At 45.8% G+C, this 21,414-nt stretch overlaps 1 protein-coding gene and 1 pseudogene across 1 annotated transcript in view; one reads left to right on the top strand and one right to left on the bottom strand.

Moving 5' to 3' along the window:
* Window positions 1-290: 290 nt before the first annotated feature.
* The window catches only part of USP31 (ubiquitin specific peptidase 31), a 70,894-nt gene continuing 49,770 nt past the window's right edge, over window positions 291-21,414 (bottom strand). Inside the window, exons 11-17 of the mRNA XM_007450007.1 lie at window positions 20,287-20,364; window positions 19,633-19,762; window positions 13,685-13,804; window positions 11,206-11,431; window positions 5,559-5,717; window positions 3,823-3,975; window positions 291-1,901 (exon numbers count right to left, since the gene is read on the bottom strand). Coding sequence (XP_007450069.1) covers window positions 352-1,901; window positions 3,823-3,975; window positions 5,559-5,717; window positions 11,206-11,431; window positions 13,685-13,804; window positions 19,633-19,762; window positions 20,287-20,364 — 2,416 coding nt within the window. The 3' untranslated portion in view covers window positions 291-351. The remainder of the gene's footprint in view (window positions 1,902-3,822; window positions 3,976-5,558; window positions 5,718-11,205; window positions 11,432-13,684; window positions 13,805-19,632; window positions 19,763-20,286; window positions 20,365-21,414) is intronic.
* Window positions 17,461-18,697, top strand: LOC103070890 (T-complex protein 1 subunit zeta pseudogene; annotated as a pseudogene).

The following is a 21,414-nucleotide window of genomic DNA, read 5'->3' on the forward strand; positions in this document are numbered from 1 at the left end:
CTAGTGTCCAACGAAAGTCATTAGGGTTCTCTAGAAAGAAATATGTACAATTGCTAAAGGGACCGTCCAGGGTATTGTCTGCAATTATTCCAGTTAACTTGGTATCAATGCTTTGCCTATGGCTGTTATTTGGTTCAATGGCAGAATAAGGCGATGCTTTTAACAATTTGCAATTGAATTCTACACACACACATACACACACACACACACACACACACACACACACACACACGTACATCAGGCACGTGACCCAAAAAATACAAAACAAAAGCATAGAGGGCTTTGGTGGGAGGGAAGGGGTTCTAAATAAATTAACATCTTTACAGATAAAACACTCGGACTGCAGAAATATCACTGAGGTTTTTGAGAAGGCCGTGCACTGGTTTGCATGCTAGAAGGTAACTTTTTTGAGGATTTCTCAGCAGACTGCCTGCAACCAGGAGACGAGGGCACTCCAGAATCTACCTGGGAAGACTTGGATTTGCGAGCGGACAGCAGGGCGTGTTTAGCAGAAGCAGGGTCCTTGGAGGCAAGCTGCTCTTTTCCAACTGCATTCACATGTGGCTGCTGGGAGCCTAGCGCCTGGGAGCCTTTCTCTGCTTTGTCATCCACTGCGCTCTTAGAGACGGACTTGACTGAGCTCCCGCCCACCTTCTTGGACAACAAGGCTGTCTTGCCAAGATCCGTCGAGCGCCGGGTCTCCTTCTGTCTCAGGGCTGACTTGAAGAAGGACAGCCCCTTGTCCTCCGACTTGCTGTCCCTCTTCGGACCGGCCTTCATGTTCATGCTGGGGGAGCGCAGGCTGGCCGTGGAGGAGCTGCGGACGTGCCTTCCGTCGCCCCTGCCGTCCCCGGCTCTGGCCTGGCTCACGCGAGCGGAGCTGGGCTTGGGGCTGGAGGTGACGCTGGCCCTGTCAGAAACCAGGCTTTGTCTGGAGCCCTCTCTGCTTAAGCTCCTGTCTGAAGTCCTGCTCTTCCCAGGAGGGAAGGGGCCCCTCGGGGCAGGGCCTGAGGCTCTTCTGGCAGATGTGGAGGAAGCACTGTCAGCGAGGGAAGCAGCTGACTTCTGCCTCTGGAGCGAAGGAGATGACACGGAGCCCTGGGGTTTGGGGGGGGACTCCTTTTGGGGAGCGGGGGAGGAATGCCGTCCACTGGCCCTGGAAGAAGAATCAGCTTTGCTTCGGGAGCGGGAGGGCTTTACAGGAACAGGAGAAGAAGGGGACGTACTGGAAGGAGACGAGCCCTGGCTGGCCAAGACTGGCCTCCCCTTCCGCAAGCTGCTGTCTGGCTCGGGAGCGCCCCTGGAGCTGGGAGATCCCCTGGCTGTGCTCTCCGATTTCTTTGCGAGGGGGCCTGGGTGGCCTGGAGGTTTCACCTCTTTGACTGGAGAGCTGTCTACAGAATCGCTCTGATCCACATAAGCAATCTGGTTATTGGTATCAAATGGACCCGATACGGGGGGCAAGGGATCCCCCTGTACTGAGCTTTTGCTCTGTGTGTCTACAACACTGGAGTTCAACTTGCGGGTGTCTGACTCGTCTTTGAACACACCTTCCATGACAGCCAGAGGGGCCCGACCCACAGCCTTGTGCTCCCGTCGACTGTGACTATCGCTTGAGTCCTGGTAACTGCTGGACAGGTTCCTCAAGCTACCAAAGCAAGAGATGGAAACCTTGTCGTCCACTGCTTCCCCGATCTTCTCCAAGGTGGAGGCGGAGGTGTGAATCGGAGAGTCCCCTGAGAAGCGGGAAGGGGAACTGGAGCGCATCTGCAGCTTAGCAGACAGGGACCAGGAAGGTCTGATGCAATTTTCATTGACGGCCAAGGGGCTGGTGACAGAAGATCTGGATGACAAGCTCTGGCGCTGGACGCTTCTCACGAACGGTCGAGTTGAGAAACCTCCTGAATGCAGCAAAGAGAGTGCCGTTAAGCTAAACCTACCAAATGTCCTTACTAGGACATCCATCTAAGACAGTAGGAAATCACGGGGTCTGGGGTCAAGGAGTAGTCGTGTGATTTTAACTCTTCTGAGCCCAGTTCCTTTACCTATGAAATATGGACATTCTAACTTGGGGATCAGCAAACCACCTTCTTGCTCGACATCAGGGGTCAGCAGACTTCTCCTCTAAAGGCCCAGACAGTAAATATTTTAGGCTTTGTGGGCCAGCTGCTCAACTCTGCCACCCTAGTGCGAAAGCAGCCGCAGGCAACACAAACAAATGGGCGTGGCTGTGTTCCAATAAAACTTTTTTTTTTTTTACACAAATAAAGGCAGGGGCCATATTTGGCCTGTGGGCTATAGTCTGCTGACCCTTGTTGTAACTCACAGAGCTACTATGAGAATTAAATAAAACCTTAGAAGTCCTGTGCCCAGTAAGGAAGGCACCTGGCACTGCACAGCTGCTCAATAAACGTGAGCTATTTCATTTACAGCGTCTTCATCTCATTAAGAACACTGGGGCCCACAGCAGTGCAGTCCTTGCCCAAGATCACACAGACAGAGGCAGAGCCAACACCAGAACTGCAACACCTTCCCCCCAACTCAATGCCACACATAGGCGGGCCTGTAATCGTTGACTATGAAAGCAATCAGCGGAAAGCCTCCAAGGAAAATATTCATAATTAGAACACTATACTCCTATTTTAAGTGACTTAAAACTTCCACAGAAAATATTCTAAATTAAATTCTCCACACACTTGATGCTGTAGCTGTGGTATTAATAAAACTGTCTGGATGAGATCCTAAGAGATAGGCGCTGTTCTGTGAGCACCACCCAGCACCACTGCATGATGATGGTGCTGATATCGATTTCACCAACTACACCGTTTAAAAACAGACCAGGGCCAAACCATATATAGGCTTACTATTAAAACAACAGTGAATTCTAGGTTTAAAGGCTGTGTTGAAAATAACCTCTAAATAATTAACAAGCCAAGGTTCACTGGTCAGTTTTTCATAAAATGTCAGGAGCTACAGACAGGAGCTTCACAGTTACAGCCCAAGACTCTTTTTCTACAAAAAAAAGAAGCAACAGCGAGAAGCAGGGGTAGAGCTGGAGCTGCGACAGAGCTCTCCTCTGGCCTTCCTCTTCCAGCTTCCTGAGCGCCACTAGGAGCGGCTACTGGACGTGATGGAACTGCTGACCACAGAATGAGGCTTGCTGGGGGATGAGTCACCGTCCTCGTTATAGAAGCTGAGCTCACTCTCCCCTGCTCCTCCCAGATCTCAGGGCTCCGGCTGCCCGACCCTCCCCACACCACCTGGGGTCCCCGTGAGAACCGAGGGCTGTTCCGCCACTACTCAAGCGGCAGCTGAAGGCAAAACACCGGAGCTCAATTTTTATCAGATTTTCAAAGCTTTTATACTGTGACTATCTTCAAAATTCCTAAAAACTACCTTTATGCAAAGGCAACAGCTTTTGTTCTAGATGCTTCTGCACCCACAAGGGCACACCACAGATCCCTCCAGGGGAGAGAGCGTGGTGGGAAGGCGAGAAGCTGAGCGAGTCAGGAGCCTCCACGCCAGGCCCGCACACCAGGCGGCCCTCGGAAAACCACAACCTCGCTGAGTCCTCTCACAGCTGCTCTGAAGATTTCAAACAGCGCTTTGAAAAAAAAAAGCATACATTACTGTACAGAGTTAACGCCCCAGCCTCCACATTAGACCTTAAAAGTGGAAAACAACGGAGTGGAAGGAAGGAGTGCTAGGTCACAGAGGAAGAGCAAATGACCCTGTTATATAAAATGCTCCTCGACATGAGGGAGCCCGTACTGTGTCCGTGAGTTGCCATTTTGGAAATCTGTCACCGAAACCCAGACCCACCATCATCTTCACTCCTTTCCCCAGTCATTTCCACAGACTCAGACAGCGAGGCTAGGGAGGTGCGTCTGGAGGAAGCTGCAGAGGTCACGCTGGCCTGCTTGCTCCCCGGGAGACGGCTCACCCAGTGTTCACACAAGGAGGAACTTGTGGAGCCTGCAGGAAAGGAAGTGGGCGCCAAGGTCAGGCCAGAATCCTGCCTGTGCCACACACGCCCTCATCAAGGGCTGCTGCCAGCGCGGCGGGGGACCTCACCGCCAGGTCAGCACTAACTCCCAGGCCCACGCTGTGCCCGCTCGAACGTCGCCTGTTGGGATGAAAAGGACAGACGCTCACACACGTTTGCAGTAATAAAATCCAAGTACAGGGATGGCTACTTCAGAACGCAAAGTTCGAGTCTTAGTGCTGGCAACAGAATGGAATAGATACAATCGTGCATATATTCATCTATTCTACAAACATTTATTAAGCGCTACACCCCAGGCACTGTTCTAAGCACTTGCAGGAATACTTCTGACACAGAGAAAAAAAAGCAAGCAGCAGTGTACTGTTATCTTCTTGGCCTGTGTGGTGGGATTTTTAAATCATTTTCACAATATTAATATATAAACACACACACACATGCACACACAAGGCCACGTGCCATTCTGTCCTGTCTGTTCCAGGGAGGCCCTTAAATATATATTGGAGCAACAGAAACTGCTCTTGAAATGGAGAACATGAAGACACGTGACTATCTAGAGTAGATCTCAAGAGGGTGTCATTTCTGAGCATATCTCAGACTCTGGAAAGCACTGAGGGACGGCACTAGAGCCCTGGAGTTCCCACTTTCTGGGAACTAAGAGCAGCTACGGACAGACGGCTGTACTGGGTGGGGTTTGATTCCAGCAGGGCTCACTCTGCTTCAGTGACACTTCCTTTAGCGGCTTCCAACTTACCCCTCGCACGCTTCAAGGGGAGCAGGGATTAATAACTGATCACACTCTGCCATGTCCCAATCCTCTGTCCTATTCTCTAAACTCCAACTCTGCATTAGGAAGCATTCGTCCCCCTGTTCGGATTGTGTGTGGCTGCATCAACATCACGTGTGGGTACTGGTTCCTGCATTTATTAATAAAAGCACAACAGGCTAGACCCCATCAAACTAAATCCAAGCCATCTAATATTTTTATAGCCTTCAATCCCTCCCCTAACAGAATAGGCCAATCTTAGTGGAAAAAAGAATGATTTCTAATGGTGCTTTACCCTTTACAAAAGGCTTTAATGTACATTTACCTAATCCGTTTCACACAACGACCCCACGAGGCAGGTAGGATCAGTACACCCATATTACAGATGACACATATGTGGCTTGGGTGGGACATGCTCGAAGATAACCCGACCAAAATGTGGCAAAGCCAAGTCTCAGCTCTATTTCCAGTCCCTCGACTCTGAGAGCAGTGTGCTGCTCTGCTTCTTAGCTCCCTCACTCGTTTATTTACTCTGTAAGTAAACACCACAAGCGTGCTTTGAGCCAGGCTCCACTCCACCTCCATGGGAACTCCTTGTTCACAGCTGCTGGCACATTCCACCCCCATTTCCTTTAACTGCAACCATTCTGGTTTGCAGATTAAATGCAAACCTGAGAATTAATCTGATCCAACCAACAGAATCATGAGACCTCCTGGAGAAGTTCTCTGGACCATCAACTACAATCTTCTGTTCTCAAAACAAACCACCCAAGAGTAGAGTGGTCTTACCTGCCACTGAGCTGTTGGCCGACCATGACGGTATAGCTGTCCGCCTCTGGTAGAAGAGGATGTACGCTGTCTGCGTGCAGACCTCGTCTTCCGACAGCTGCTGCACGTCACTGTCGTCGAAGCAGTACCAGAGGCCGTCCACGGAGTTCTTGCAGTATGCTGCCAAAAAGAGCCCACCAGCGATCAGCACCAGGGCGGCCGCAATGGCCACTCCACTTGACCCACAGACACCATGTCTTTGGCTCATATAATTAATTCAAGAACTTTTTAAGGCTGCAGATAGTAATACAGAAAGAGGTAAGAAATCCAAATCACACTCAGGCAAAATGTTTCAAGAAATTCCAAACTATTCCAAATGGATGAAATTCTATTTAATTTTAGAAAACACAATATACTTCTTTAAACCAGTGGATTTCAACCAGAGATGATTTTGCCCCAGGGGACACATTTTTGACTGTCACAACTGGGGGTGGGGGCGTGGGGAGGGTAGGATGCTAGTGCAATCTAGTGGGTAGAGACCAGGGGCACCACTACACATCCCACCACGTGCGGGACAGTCCCCACAATACAGAATTACCCAGCAAAAATGTTACTGTACCAGTATGGAGAAACCCTGTTTCAAGCATGCTGTAACAGTTTAGTGTTTCTTAGAGTCAGAAAACAATAGAACTAGAAATGATGATATTAATGAGAGCAGTAGCTAACATCTGTTTAGCACTTATTACGTGCATCTCATTTGATCCTATGAAATTTGTTCTATTATCAGTGCCATTTTACAGAGGCTCAAAAAGATTAACCAGCTTGCCCAAGGTCATGCAGCTGGTGAAGGGCAGGGGCCAGCTCATTACAGGATTATCTAGTCCCTGAGCTTAAAGCCTTATCCCACCCTGCCTCCCTCAGAGGTAGCACAAACGATGCCTGATGGAAGGCCCCTGGCAAACTGAGAACGCTGTAGCTCATGAATGCATGCGGCCTTCCCTCCAGTCCAAACTCTAAGCTGAGATAAAAATAAAGAGCACTCAAGTACCAACAAGGACACAGCTTAGTGTTCATGGAGCCACATCATCCTGTGAAACTATCAAGGAGTGTGATAAGCTTGATCCAGAAAGGTACACTCTTACAACACTTTCTAAAAAGACCCATTTATTGGGGTGAAAATAAACGAGTGCTAGAATATTTAGCTGAACGCTGGAACAGGCTCAGTAGGGCCCCGGGGGCAGGACACATAAGGTCCCGAGTGGCACCAGGAGTGACTCCCTCAATAGGCCACAACCACTTTGCTAAGTATGGACTCCTAGGAGACGAAAGGGACCCGGAAGAGGAAGGGCTATACCACACAGGTCCCGAAAAAGAAGAGCAGAAGAACCTCTGACTGTAGGGAGGAAAGTCGTCTGCAGCTGCGGACTCACTGGAACCAGACGGCAGAGAAAGGGAGACACAAGCAGCAAATGGAGCTGGTAAAACAGCGACTGCTTGGTCAGTGGTGTCATCAGGCTTGCTGGATGAACGACCCAGCTGGTGAGGGGCTGCTATTCGGGAGTGGGAGGTCTGTAAGGGGGAACACGCCTGGGAGGAGGTGACGGAGCAGGCTGTACCAGCTTCAGTCCGTTTCTCCTCAGGATGGTCTGTCCTCCGTCACGGTGTGGAAACTAAGGCAGCACAGGGACTCGTGAATGGGTCAATGGTGTATTTATAAAATAATTCTATGTGCTTTTCTTCCCAGCGCTATTTTCTGAAGCACTTCCTAGACCAGTGCTACTCAAACTGTGGCTCACAGACCGGTGCCAGTCCATGAGATAAGCACCAAAACGAGGTCAGCATTTAAAAACATTCATAGCAATCTGATAATGTATGATACTTTTATTGTGTTTTTGCAAAAGTACTGGTTCATGGTTCATGAAGGATTGGACATTTTTTAAAAAGGTTTAAGAAATTTTTTAAAAGGTTCCTCATCACAGATGGTTTGAGAAGCACTGGTCTAGACTCCTTACACAAGTCAGCCATCCATGTACCATGTAATTATAGTTAGAACCAGTGCAAAATAAAAGAACACATTAACTCCAAATGAAAGCTTAAAAACAAGATATCTTTAACTCAACAATGCTGAGGTACTTAAAATGTTCTCATCAGAAAAGCAGCCGTATGGCCTAAGCACGGGAAAGGGATAACAACGCAGAAAATATCCGAGCCCCTCGTCAGTAACAGGCCCCAGGAGGCAGGCACGAGCACTTCTGCCTCCCTCACATGGTCGCCAGGTTTGAATAAGGTTACCCACCTAAGGTCACAGAGCTAGGAATACGTGTCTAGCTTCTAACCCATACTCCTCTCACTAATCTGTACTGCCTCCAAGGCAGTTATGGGTTTCCGGGCACTTTCCAGAGTCTATGCTATCTATACAAAGAGCAACACGACAGGCGAAAATCTGGCACTGTCCGATTTTCCTCAACAATTTCTTGCTAGAACCACACAACGTGCTCACCCACGTTCTCCTGAGAAACACGTACACACAGGAGATTCTTCACCAAAGCTGAAGCTACGTGAACACCAGTCAGTGATGCTGGCAAAGGCACGACCTCACCAGCTAATTAGTGAAATTAAATTCCCTCTAAGTCCCTTTCAATTCTCAGAGTCCCTGAGTATATAACTCTGTGACTCAGTACCAAAGAATGCAGATATGACCGGGAATGCCACAAAAGCAAAAATCCAACTAGACACACAACACTTATTATACAAGTGCCCCCCCAAAATATAAATATAACATATGTAAGACACAAAATACAGTATTAAAATTTGGCTTAAACCAAAACGCAAGGTAAAACATACTTCAGCATTTAATTAATATTAACTTTCTCTTCTACGGACTTTTCAATAGATCCTCTGTCCCCTCTTTCTCCTTCAAGTACTTCCGAGGGCAAGTAGAGGCCATCCAAACGGCTCCACTACGAGATACACTCTAGGTCGGGATCATTCCTCTCACAAGTGACTGCTGCGGGCAGCGTACTGAAAGAACTAGAACTAAATGGGTTTCGAGAACAAAAGATTGTTGTGTCCAGTCACACTCCACGTCCCCTGTCTCCTGAGGAAGAGCAGGTTGAGAGAGTAACTGTGCTGGGCCAAGGAGGGGTTCTGGGGCCCGAGAGGCTCCTTCACCGTGTTGCAGGGGTCTCAGGGTTAACTGCCGGGGAACAGTCTCAGAGAGACTGAAACACCGACTGGCAGAGCCTACCCTCCTCTACCTCCCCCTACCTTTATGAATCACTAGCACCCTGGGGTCTTGCTGCAGAAACCACTGAACTGCAGAAACAAAAAGTCCCAGAGAAGTGTTCATGCCAAATAGGCTGAGAAGAACACAGAAATCTGAGTCCTGGCCAGGACCCTCACATCAAGTCCCCCGACATACAGATGTTCAAGCAAGAAGCCCCCAAATCTACCTGCCTCCCCAGCATGCATGAATGCCCTTAACCCAATAATTCCATTTCTGAGACTCAATCTCAAGGAAATACAGAATTAAAGTACAGAAAAGGTGACTACACACAAAGATGTCCATCAGTTATCTTCAAAGTTAAAAACCAGAAACACTATATGTGTTCAACAATGGGGAATGGTTATATCACATTAGAGTTCCATCAACTGAATATTCTGTGGTCGTTAAAAATAATATTTACAAAAATTAAGCGTCTGTTGGGACTTCCCTGGTGGCACAGTGGTTAAGAATCCGCCTGCCAATGCGGGGGACACAGGTTCAAGCCCTGGTCCGGGAAGATCCCACATGCCGCAGAGCAGCTAAGCCCGTTCGCCACAACTACTGAGCCTGCGCGCTAGAGCCCATGAGCCACAACTACTGAGCCCACATGCCACACTACTGAAGCCCGTGTGCCTAAGAGCCCGTGCTCTGCAACAAGACAAGCCACCGCAATGAGAAGCTCGTGCACTGCAACGAAGAGTAGCCCCTGCTCGCCACAACTAGAGAAAGCCCACGCAGCAACAAAGACCCAACGCAGCCAAAAATAAAATAAATAAAAACAAACAAATAAATAAATAAATTTATTAAAAAAAAAATTAAACATCTGCCCCATTAGCCCATAAGGGCCTCACGTGTAGGCAGCAGGTTACTAATCCCAATAGCTTCTCCTGACCCTCCAGGAGGAGGCTACTCTGACCACTCTCTCCTCCAGCCCCTGCTCTGTTCACACTTCAACCACAGAACCTAATACACATCCTGCTCTTTCATTTTAAGTGTACCTACGCCGCCTCAACCACTTGATTACACTCTTGGAAGACAGAGGTCGAGATCTTTTCATTTCCAGTGTGTCTCTGATGTGACACAGCCCCGTGCAAGCAAGACGTAGAGGAGGTGTTCCATAAAGGTTCACCTGAACAGAGCATTGGACATTTTAAAAAAAGGCCAATCAGGCCAATCACAGCAGTATAAAATAATGGCCAAAACTTACAGAAAAACACTGGAAGGAAACACCACATATCAAAATGTTACCTACATACAATGGGATATTATTCAGCCTTAAAAAGAAAGGAAATTCTGACAGATGATACAAAGTGGGTGAATCTTGAATGCATTATGCTAAGTGAAATAAGCCAGACACAAAAGGACAAATACTGTATGATTCCACTTACATGTGGTACCTAGAGCAGTCAGATTCATGGAAAAAGTGGTGGCTGCCAGGGGATGAGGGAGGAGTAAACAGGAAGTTACTGTTTAATGGATGCAGAGTTTCAATTTGGGAAGATGAAAGAAACTCTGGAGATGGACAGTGGTGATGGTTGCACAAAGATACGAATGTACTTAATGACACTGAACCCGTATGCTTAAAAATGGTTAAAACGGTAAATTTTGTTGTGTATATTTTATCAGTTTCTAAAAATGATACCATTTTTGTTCGTTTGTTTGTTTTTGGGTTTTTTTTTGCGGTACGCGGGCCTCTCACTGATGTGGCCTCTCCCATTGCGGAGCACAAGCTCTGGACGCGCAGGCTCAGCGGCCATGGCTCACGGGCCCAGCCGCTCCGCGGCATGTGGGATCTTCCCGGACCAGGGCAGGAACCCGTGTCCCCTGCATCGGCAGGCGGACTCTCAACCACTGCGCCACCAGGGAAGCCCCTGTTGCCATTTTTTGAGCACTAATCTCATGGGTTATTTCTGAGTGATAATCTCGTGGGTTGATGGCACTGTTCCGTCTGTCTCTCTCTAGTCTCTAAATTTCATATGATGAGCACTATTGCTTTGACAAATGAAAAAGTAAATTTAACCATACAGCAAAAAGAAAACCCCTTCCAAGTCACTCTAAAGACACTATAAAAGTGGTTCACAGCCACTCCAAATAAGGGAGATGCTAGGTCCTCAAGGAAGCAGAGCAAAACCTTAAACGGGGCATGCAGGTGAGGTCAAGAAAGCAAGTCCTGGGTGAGCCAGACGATGCCACCCATCTGCACACACCATTCCCTGCTTGGGTCAGAGCCCGACCAGACGATCTAACTCAGGGCAGAGAACCAGAGGATGAAAACTGCCCTCAAGGTTGGCACACTGCCTGCTGGAAGAGAAAGCGAGGTTCTAAAGCAAAGCACCCCTGTCACAAGCAAAACATGTCGGGAGGAATCGTCAGCACAGGCGCCCGGCCTCTCGCGCTGCAGACCTGTGTAGTGCCCCCCTTGCATGGTGCCGTGATGATTGCACACAGCATACAGGTCATAGATGTAGTCCTCAGGGTCCCGCCCGAGTCCGTAGGGCCGTCTCCATGGAGACCAATGGGATGGCAAACTCCAGCTGCTCTGGCTTCTCTTAACCACGTGAGGTGTCATGTCCAGGCCGGTCAGAGGGAACTTCACCATGTTCTGAAGTTTCATACGCTTGTCTCCTTCCTGTGGCAAGAAGAAAAACAAGTTCTGATGATACTTTCACGCAAGCAGATGGTAGATCAGTTTAGCGTGAAAGGCAGACCCTATCAACTGAAGTAGGGTTGAGTTACCTATCTGATGTTTCCAAAGGCACACACACACAGGGAGACAGATTAACAGTTTTATCTAACTGGAGGAACACGTTTTAATATCACCAAAAATGGAACCAGCGATGCTCTACATATAAGGGATAATGAGCCTTCATTGCCTTACCTGATAAAGGGTTCATCCTGAAACCTCTGTCACGAAAGAGGCACGAAAAGTAATGGAATAACAACATATGTGAAGGGAAAGCACAGTGCTGGCACAGAACAGCCATTCACGGAACAGGGCCTCTTTCCTTCCCAACTCCTCTGACAAATTAACAGTTAACAGTGACTTAACAATATAGTCATTTACTTGACAATCTTGGGCAATCTGTATTTCCCATTAAGCCCACTGGGAAATCCAACCATCAGTTGAGCAGGTATTTACCGAAAGTTTCCTGTGTCTATGGGAGCTTTAAAAAATTAATCAAGCACAGATAATGCCCGTCCCAAGGAACTATGGACCTACTAAGGGAAGAAAAATGTTCCTAAGAGAAAGGTAGGATGGGTCTTGCATGGTCAGGAAGGTCAGGCTAAAGAACCTGGACCTTGTTCTGCAGTCAAGGGAGAAGCACTGAGGCTTTGAGGGAGGAGGTGATGCCATCAGAGCTGTCATTAAGTAGTGCCCAAAACATGGCAGAAAGGGAAGAGCAGTGTAGGTTACAAAACCAATGAAAAGACACTGCAACTGCAACCAGCTCAGAAGTATCAGAAGTTGGAACTGGCAGGATGACAGCAAGAATGGGGAGAAGGGGACACGTACAGGAGGCAGTGGAGAGGCACAACCAGGCCGAAGAGGTGACTGCCTAGGTGACAGGGAAAGAAGAGTCAAAGATGACACTGCAGTTTTGAGTTGGGGCGCTGGAAGGGTGATGATATGTCTTCAAAAGAAACAGAAAGCAAAGGAAGCCAGTCTGTGTGTATGGAAGGAGACAGAGAAGCTGGGTTCAAACCCTCAACTGGCCGTCCCCCTGAAAGATCCCAATGGAAGCGTACAGCTGGGACACTCAGGTTAAGTGCCCACTCCTCACTACAGGAGCTGGACCCCAAACCTGTATGTGAAAGGCCACCCTGGGGACCATGTGCACGCCCCCGACACATTCACTTCATCAGCCAGCCCTAGACATCTCTCAAGTCTATCCAGGTCTCTCCATCTCCACTGCCGCAACTCCACTGCGAGCCATCGGCCGGCCCCCGCCCCCCCGGTGACTGCAAAGGCTTCCTTCAGGTCTCCCTGTCTTCATCCTTGTAGCCTCTAATTCTCCACACATCAGCCTGAATGGTCTCTTCCAAGCACAAATTTGGTCATGTCGCTTCTCTGCTTCAGATTCCCACTCTGCCTACAAGGACTGCTTGGACGACCAGCCCCTGCCTGCTCTTCTGCCTCAACGCACGCCTTTCTCCCCCCGACCCCCCGGAGCTGCAACCACACTGGCCTCAACTTTCCGCCTCCTGCACATGCTCTGCACCCGCTGCTCCCTCAGCCACTATACATGTGCAGCCCCGCTCCCAGCTCACCTGGTACAGGCCTCCTCCTAATCTTTCAGATGCAAACTTTCTTACGCCAGGCTCAGACTCCTCCAGCGTTTACCTCTCATTTACCTCTCTTACAAGGGGGCTGCCCAGGGCAACTCTAATCTTAGGAATAGAGAGCCTCTGTGCGGAAATTGACTCACAAAGCAACACAACTCAAAGCAGATTTTCTTTGTATATATTTATGACTCATCTCCACAACTGTACAACTGCTCCTTGGAAGCAGGACAACACCCGTTATTACTTTAGGCAGAAATATAATTCTACCCACCCCCAAGAAAGGCGCTCAACTTTTTTTTTTAATCCCAAAGTACACTTACTTGAGCACAACATTTACAAATCTAAAGCAAATCCTCAGGAACAAAGTAAAATATCTGCAGTATGAAATAAAATGGTTAGGATTTAAAGGGTCACAGGATGCACAAACTGCTCTGGGAAAGAACAAAACACATGGCTCCAACCATAGGGGCAGATGTGTGTCTGTAACATCACAGGATCAAACAGGGACACCAAAGAACTCCCCACCCAAGAGCCCACCAGTAAGGGGCATAAGAAAGTTGGTCACAGCTTTTTTCCCTATGACAGAGGGTTTCCTTACCTGTCGAAATCTCTTTAGATGTATAATAAGCACATCAGGCAGAGTCCAGAGGCTTAACGTAATGCTCCCCTGCTGCAGCTGCTTACAGTGCGGGCAACGCCAGGCGTCATCTGGGGCAAGCTGAAAACAAGGAGCACGACTTCTGTTAAGAGCCACTTAAGGCAAGACTTTGTTACAGGAGACAGCCAGACTCACTTCCTGGCCAGGGCACAGCACAACTCTGAATCTCCCCAAACTATGTCCGATGGGAGTCAACAGAAAAACACAATTAAAAGTGGCGCCTGGCCAGAGCTGGCACCCAAACATTGCTGAACAGATTACCTCTCAAAAAGGAATGACCAACTAGGTAGATACTGCACAGAGATGTTAGATGCCACAGAAGCACCTCATGCTCAGCATACTCCCAAACTCAACTCGTCGCCTTTCTATCAATACAGTTCCCTTTTCTCCTCCTCCTGTACGTCCTACCCCAGCAAATACCACAGCCACCCGTCAAGAGCAGAACACAAGGGGTTAACCCAAAGCCTCAAACCCTTCCCTCTTCCTCTGCTCCACGTCCATCCGAGGTAACACTCTCTGCCATTCCTCACACCCATCTCCTCCTCTCCATCCACCTTAATTCAAAGTCCTCACTCACTCCTACCTGGACTTCCTCGAGTCTCTTAATTGTCCTCTCTCCCCCAAGCATCAAACTGCTCCAAACAATCCTCCCCATCCTGCTACCAACAAGATCTTTCTCAACATCAATCTGAGACCTTGAATCCACATATGTCACCTCTGCAGGCAAGGGTTTCAGGATGACAACACAAAGGTACTAACAGAGCATGTCTGGTAAGAGAGATTTTAAAAATCTCCTCTGGATTTCAGAAGATGCATCAGATCTGGGACCATCAACACAATGAGGTAAGGGAAGCCACGGGAACAGATGGCAATGCCCACTCAGATGGAAGAGAAAGAAGCCAAGGACAGAATCTTGCAGAAGGCCGATTTTTAAGGGAAACACAAAGGTCGAGAAACCACCAGAACCTGAGGCTGCATAGTCAGAAAAATAGGCAAATCAGAAGCATTCCTTTTACGCACACCAAGAAAAGAGAGTGGCAAGAACAGGGTGGTTATCAGTACCATATCCCACGGAGAGGTCCAATGCAGACTGAGCAGTGGCCACTGAACTGAGCAAACTATGGGCCCCGAGAACTTCGGAGAGCAATGTCAGAAACGCAAGTCAGGCAGATGACAAGAGGTTTGGAAGGGAGGAAAGGGAAAGACCTGAAATCACTAAATGGTAGTTACACAGAAAAGAAGAGAAAGACCGGCACAGTAGTTTGAAAGGGAAGCAGAAGTGAGGGAGTTATTTTTCCTGAGAGGGAGATCCTGTCATGTGTGTAGGAAAGATGGGGAGAGACAGAAGTCTGGGTGGATAGCAGTGAATCAGAAAGTTAGGCAGGCATAGCACAGGGAGATCAGCTCAGTGCTTTGTGACCACCTAGAGAGGTGGGGAGGGAGACGCAAGAGGGAAGAGATATGGGGATACATCTATATGTACAGCTGATTTACTTTGTTATAAAGCAGAAACTAACACACCATTGTAAAGGAATTATACTCCAAGAAAGATGTTAAAAAAAAAGAAAGAAAGTTAGGCAGGAGGAACCTAACTGTCATCTGGCACGTCCACATCTGTGCTAACATGCTAACTGTCTACAGACGTGGCCATCAGCCCAGTGCTCGCGGTAAAGGAACAGGTTGTTCATTTGTTTTTTAATTTCCAATACATCATAAACAGATACTCTTTGATAAGATACAGTAAGAATGTCAAGACAATGTCTGGCAGCTTTGACAGTTTCTACAACACTGCTCGACTTCTGTACTTATCTCGTTGTAAACTGCCACAAAGAGCTGCTAGGCCTGCAGAGCACCCTTGGAGCGTGGCCAGCCTCGCTAACTGCCCAGCAAGGAAGACGACTAGCCCCAGAGGCAGCTGTTCCACTTTCAGGCAGTCTGTCACAAAGTTCTTCCTCTTATTAAGACAAAATCACTCTCCCTGTAATTTCCAATCTCTAATTCTGCTTTTTAGATAAAATTAAATCCAATCCCTTATCCACAGGATGGCCCTCGAAGTATGTGAAAATAACTATCAGATCCTCACTTAAGGTCTCCTTCATCAAGATATACTCAGCCGCACCATCCCCTATCCACACTCTCTGCTTATGCCCCGGGATGTCAGTCTCTTAACAGTGAACATTTAAGGTAATGAGAAGAGCAGTGCTATCACCATCTGAGTTCTGGACACTGTTTCTAAAGCATCCTTAGGTAGCCAACAGCGGCTGACACCCACATGACACTGCTGATCATACTGAGCTTGCAGACAATGCGACCCCAAAATTAGCGTCACACAGCCTACTGCTAAGTCTGACCTCCTCCTCTTCCATATCTGGACTGTTATTTTTGGACCCAGTGACTGAGCTCCCCAAGGAACACTCACTCATTCGTTCACTGCGGCATAGATTTACTGAATGCCTTCCATGGGCCGGACACTGCTAGACATGCTGGGGTTACTTTACGACCAGGATGGATTCTCTCACCTGCTGTGCCCCAGCCACAGTGGCCTCATTTCTTTTCTCAACCTTCCTCTGACCCCAAGACCTTTGCTTCCTTTACTTATTTGTTTATCCCCACTACACTGTAAACAAGCTGAGGGCAAAACTGTTGTCTGTCTTGGTCCCTGCTATATTCCCAGTTCCTAGCACAGTACCTGGCACATAGTATGTACTCAACAGACATGTATTGAATGAACAAAGCCCTATTAAAATGTATCTGGCTAGCTTGAAAGATCAGTGAGATGTTTTGTAGAATACCAATGTTGTCATCTAGTAGATCTGCTCACCTTTAAGCTTTGTGACATTCTCAGACATCTCCCAAACCAATTTAAAAAAAAAAACAAAAAGCTAAATAGGATAAGGCGCTACACAGCATGTGATCAACCAGTTTCAAAGCCAATTATTTATATAAGCCCAAGATTGGAAAAATACGTCTAATGAAAAACTATTAAATGAATTAGCTGTTAACTGCTTGGGGGAGAAAAGACTTAGAAGATGAAAACTATTTTCAAATATTTGAAGGACAAACAAGTAGAAGAAAATGAAGACCCGTCCTCTGTTCTTAACGACCTGAGAGTTCACCTGCTGGCTGTAGCAACCAGGGACATATTTCAGGTTAACGTCAGTCACCATCAGAGATACCCAAAGAGAAAATGGTGTCTCTGAAAAACAGCGGCTGGATAATCACCTATTTGAAATTAGGTAGAACTCAACCATTAGAAAAAAGAAATTTTAAAGCCCCCTCTGACCCTGAAATTGCATGATTCCCTATATGCAAGAGTGAGCAGTAAGAATCAGTAGCCAGAATTATGATCCTAAACATCAACTCAAAATTAGATGAACTCCAAGAGCTCTCGTCAAGGTTTCTCAAGGCGCCTGAACCTGGAGAGGTTTAAAAACCACAAAGGCCGGCTGCACAGTGAACACCAAGAGTGCCTTAGTTCCTTGGTTTCAACTCTGTGCTAGAGCAATGTCTGTTCTTTTCCTCTACACTGAAAGCTTATTTATCCTTTGTAAAATATTCAGAAAGTCAGCACATCATATTAGTTGTATTAAAGGGTATGAATGATCCAGAATATCCTTCCATAAGTCTGCTTTATCACGAACTACAGTTGCATCTAACTGAAGATCTCTAGTATTAGCGGTGGTTTTGTAACTATGTGTTTGTTATAGGATCTTCATCTCAAAATAATAACAGAAGGATTTGAAGCTGCAAAGAAAAAGGCACTTCAGTTTTGGCAACTAGTCAAAATATGCAAAGAGATGAACAGTGGAACACTTACAGACATGGCCAGAACATCTCTACATACTAAAATTCATGCTAAACTTGCTGATGTTTTAACAGACGCTGTAGTGGACTCCATTTTGGCCATTAAAAAGCAAGATGAACGTAGTGACCCCTTCATGGTTGAGATCACAGGGATGAAACATAAATCTGAAACCTATACAAGCTTAATCAGAGGTCTTGTTTTGGATCATGGGACATGGCATCCTGATATGAAAAAAAAAAAGTAGAAGATGCATACATCTTCATGTGAAACGTGCCATTAGAATATGAAAAAACAGAAGTGAATTCCGGCTTTTTTTTTAATAAGCGTGCAGAAGAGAGAAATTAGTAAAGACTGAAAGAAAATTCGCTGAAGATGGAGTTAAAAAAATAATAGAACTTTGAAAGAAAGTGTGGTGGTGATTCAGATAAAGGATTTGTTGTTATTAATCAAAAGGGAATTGACCCCTTTGCCTTAGATGCTCTTGCAAAAGAAGGCATAGTAGCTCTGCACAGACCTAAGAGGAATGTGGAAAGGCTGACGCTTGCTCGTGGTGGGGTAGCTCTAAATTCTATTGATGACCTAAACCCTGATTGTTTGGGAAATGCAGGACTTGTCTATGACTACACACTGGGAGAAGAGAAGTTTGACTTTATTGAGAAACGTAACATCCATCACATTACTGGTCAAAGGACCAAATAAGTACACTCATGCAAATCAAAGATGCAATCAAAGGTGGCTTGACAGCTGTTAAAAATGTTATTGATGATGGCTGTGTCATTCCAGGTACTGGTGCAGTGCAAGTGGCAATGGCAGAAGCCCTGATTAAATAAAAGCCTGGTCAGTGTAAAGGGCAGGGCCCAACTTGGGAGTTCAAGTATTTGCTAATGCAGTGCTCACTATTCACAAGGCTCTTGCTCAGAACTCTGGTTTGGACCTTCAGGAAACACTAGTTTGAGTTCAAGCAGAACATTCAGGTCAGCTTGCGGGTGTGGACCTGAACCCAGGTGAGCCAATGGGACGCATATGGGAACACTACTATGTAAAGAAACAGCTCCTTCACTCCTGCACTGTAATTGCCACCAATATTCTCCTGGCTGACGAGACCATGAAAGCTGGAAATGTCTTCTCTGAAAGGAAGGCTGAACTGAAGCTTCCCCTGTATCATCTGAATCATGAAGGCTCTCCAGAGTGATATTAAGAATATAGCTATAGAATTGTGCTCCAAGCTTCAAATGATTTTCAAAGGAATTTTCTTTCCCCATATGAAAAAAGGACAGAATACTGGCACCTATTCAAATTCTGAAGTTCTGAAATTATAATTACAGTATTTTTTTAAGTGCACTGCAGTGTACACACATACAGCAGGCCATACTTATCCAATAACAGGATGTTTTGCTTTAGCTTCAGTTATATAAAAATATATGTTAGATAAACATGTTATCTACCTTGTTATTAAATATTCCTGTTGAAAAAAAAACACATAGGCAAGGGTCCTATCCACTATTTGTCCATCCATTCATTCAAATATTTACTGAGTACCTACAATCTGCAAACACGATGCTAAGTGGTCTAAAGCATTGTCCAACAGAACTTTATATCTACACTGTCCAATACGAGTCACTAGCCACATGTGTCTCCTGAGCCCTTGAAATGTGGCTAATGCAACTAAGGAACTGAATTTTTAATTTTAATTAATTTTAATTAAAATGGCACCTATGTTCTTAGTTCCAAAAAGTTGAGAACCACTGATCTAGTTACTAAGGAAAATAATTTAAACTCTCTAAATTGAAACAAAAATATAACTTTATCATTAACCATTAAAAAGTAAAAAAAAAAAAAGGAACTATACAAAGGTTCACATCTAGAGCATTTCACTTAATCAAGGTTTTCCAGAAATTTGAACTACTTTTTGTTAAAATCCTAAGAGGAATAACACTAAGATGCATATCACATGTGCAGAACCTATGTAAAATGCAAAAATCCTTGGGGAGTTTTCTGGTGCATAATTTGTTTCTCCACTGTCATCTTGCCCTGAGCCCTCCCTACTACCCTCACCACCCAACAAATGCTGCCCAACACTTACCCGCTCCTCTTTGGTGTAGAGTTGGAAACACTGGGATAAAGTGCAAGTTTGAGGCTGATGGTGACGCTCCCGTTGCAGCCGGACACTTTCTGCATCAGGGATATACTCATCTTCGGTATTTACAAACAAGCTGCAATCAGGGGAGAAAAAGCATGTATTAGAGAATGTCTTGGAAAACTGATACAAGATACAATTAACAGCTTCACAACGTGGCTGTAAATTCATAACCAAGAAGGTCAATATATAAGAAAGTAAAAGTGGCAATCCAACTTTTCTATGTTCCAAAATGTCGTGAGACGTTCTCTATCTATAACGTTATTTTCAAGAAATAACTTGGAATTGTTTTTTCTGGGATTGGGCAGAAACTGTACTGATTAATCATATATTCTTGTCCTCTGTATCAAAGGGCATGCATTTGGCATAACTTGCTAGAGTTAATGCAAACAAATGTTCTAAGGTTTTGGGATCCAGACGACAGAAAGTGTAGGAGAGAAATAATAAATTACTTAAATAAAGGATCAGCAACACACTTGGATACTTAGCTAAAGAAAACAGAGGTCTGTGTTTCAGCTAATTTGAAAGATCAAAGGTATGCTATTATAGTGATAATTAAGACAAGGACTCTACAAACACTAAGTAAAAAAAAATACTTACAAATCTTTTGTCTCCTTGTCCCATTCTACCACTAATTTCACATGAGCAGTGCCACCTGGTCCACAAGATTTTAGTGCCCTATAGGATGGGGAAGGAAGTCACGTATTACTTTCTAAATAAATGATTTTAATTAAATATACATCCTATCTGAAATCTAAAATCATAGTGTGATTGCTGAAAATCTTCATCATCGTTCCCCATCAGAAAAGGTTTCTGACCATTATAAACTCTTATTTAATAACTTGATTACAAATGGACTGAAAAATCCTTAAATTAAAATATTCAATATGGAAATAAAGATATTGGAATAAATTTAATACCACACTATAAGGTTATCCACAATAACTCTTAGATGTTATGATCTTTCCAATTTTTGTCCAATATCTCATCAAATCAATAGAGACTGGACGGGACGATAGTCTCTCTGGGAACAAACTCTGCTCCTGCATCTCTCCCCCTGCCCCCATAGGCCATGCTTGGTCCCTGGACCATGCCCACACCAATGTAAACTGTGCCTTCCTACAAGGCACCCCTCAAGTTTCACCTCACTTATTTCTCCTGAGCTCCTTGGCTCCTTCGCCATCTCCTGAGATACTCAGCATTAACAGTCAGTACTACCCATCAAATAGTTTTTAAGTTTTGCAATGTTTTGGATCATTATCTAATCTATTAACTCTAATCTCTCAAACCAAACAGTGAGTTGCTTTCAAACAGAACCATGTTGTATACTTTTTTGGAATCCTGAAAGGCAAGGCACTACGATATTTGTTGGAAAAGTCATTATAACAAAAACAATAATGTGTTTTTATATTTACATGTATCCATATATGTGTCGTGTGTCTATATACACATATCTCTATTACTTTATTAATAACAGAAGTACGTAAAAGCACAGAGATAGCAGAGGGGAGAAGATAATTCTAAGGGGGGGGAGGAGGGACAGTGTGAAGAGAGGCTCAAAAGGAATGAATCATCAACAGAGGAAACTACACGTACAAAGGCACACATAAAACCATACTGTGCGTTCAAACAACCCTCAGTACTTTGATGCTGCTGAATGTTTAATACAGTGGGGAGAAGAAAGAGGCCTGACAGAAGGGAAGGAGTCAGGGCTCAAACTGTGGAGAA

The sequence above is a fragment of the Lipotes vexillifer genome, unplaced genomic scaffold, assembly GCF_000442215.2.
Source record: "Lipotes vexillifer unplaced genomic scaffold, Lipotes_vexillifer_v1.1 scaffold811, whole genome shotgun sequence".
Classification (NCBI taxonomy): domain Eukaryota; kingdom Metazoa; phylum Chordata; class Mammalia; order Artiodactyla; family Lipotidae; genus Lipotes; species Lipotes vexillifer.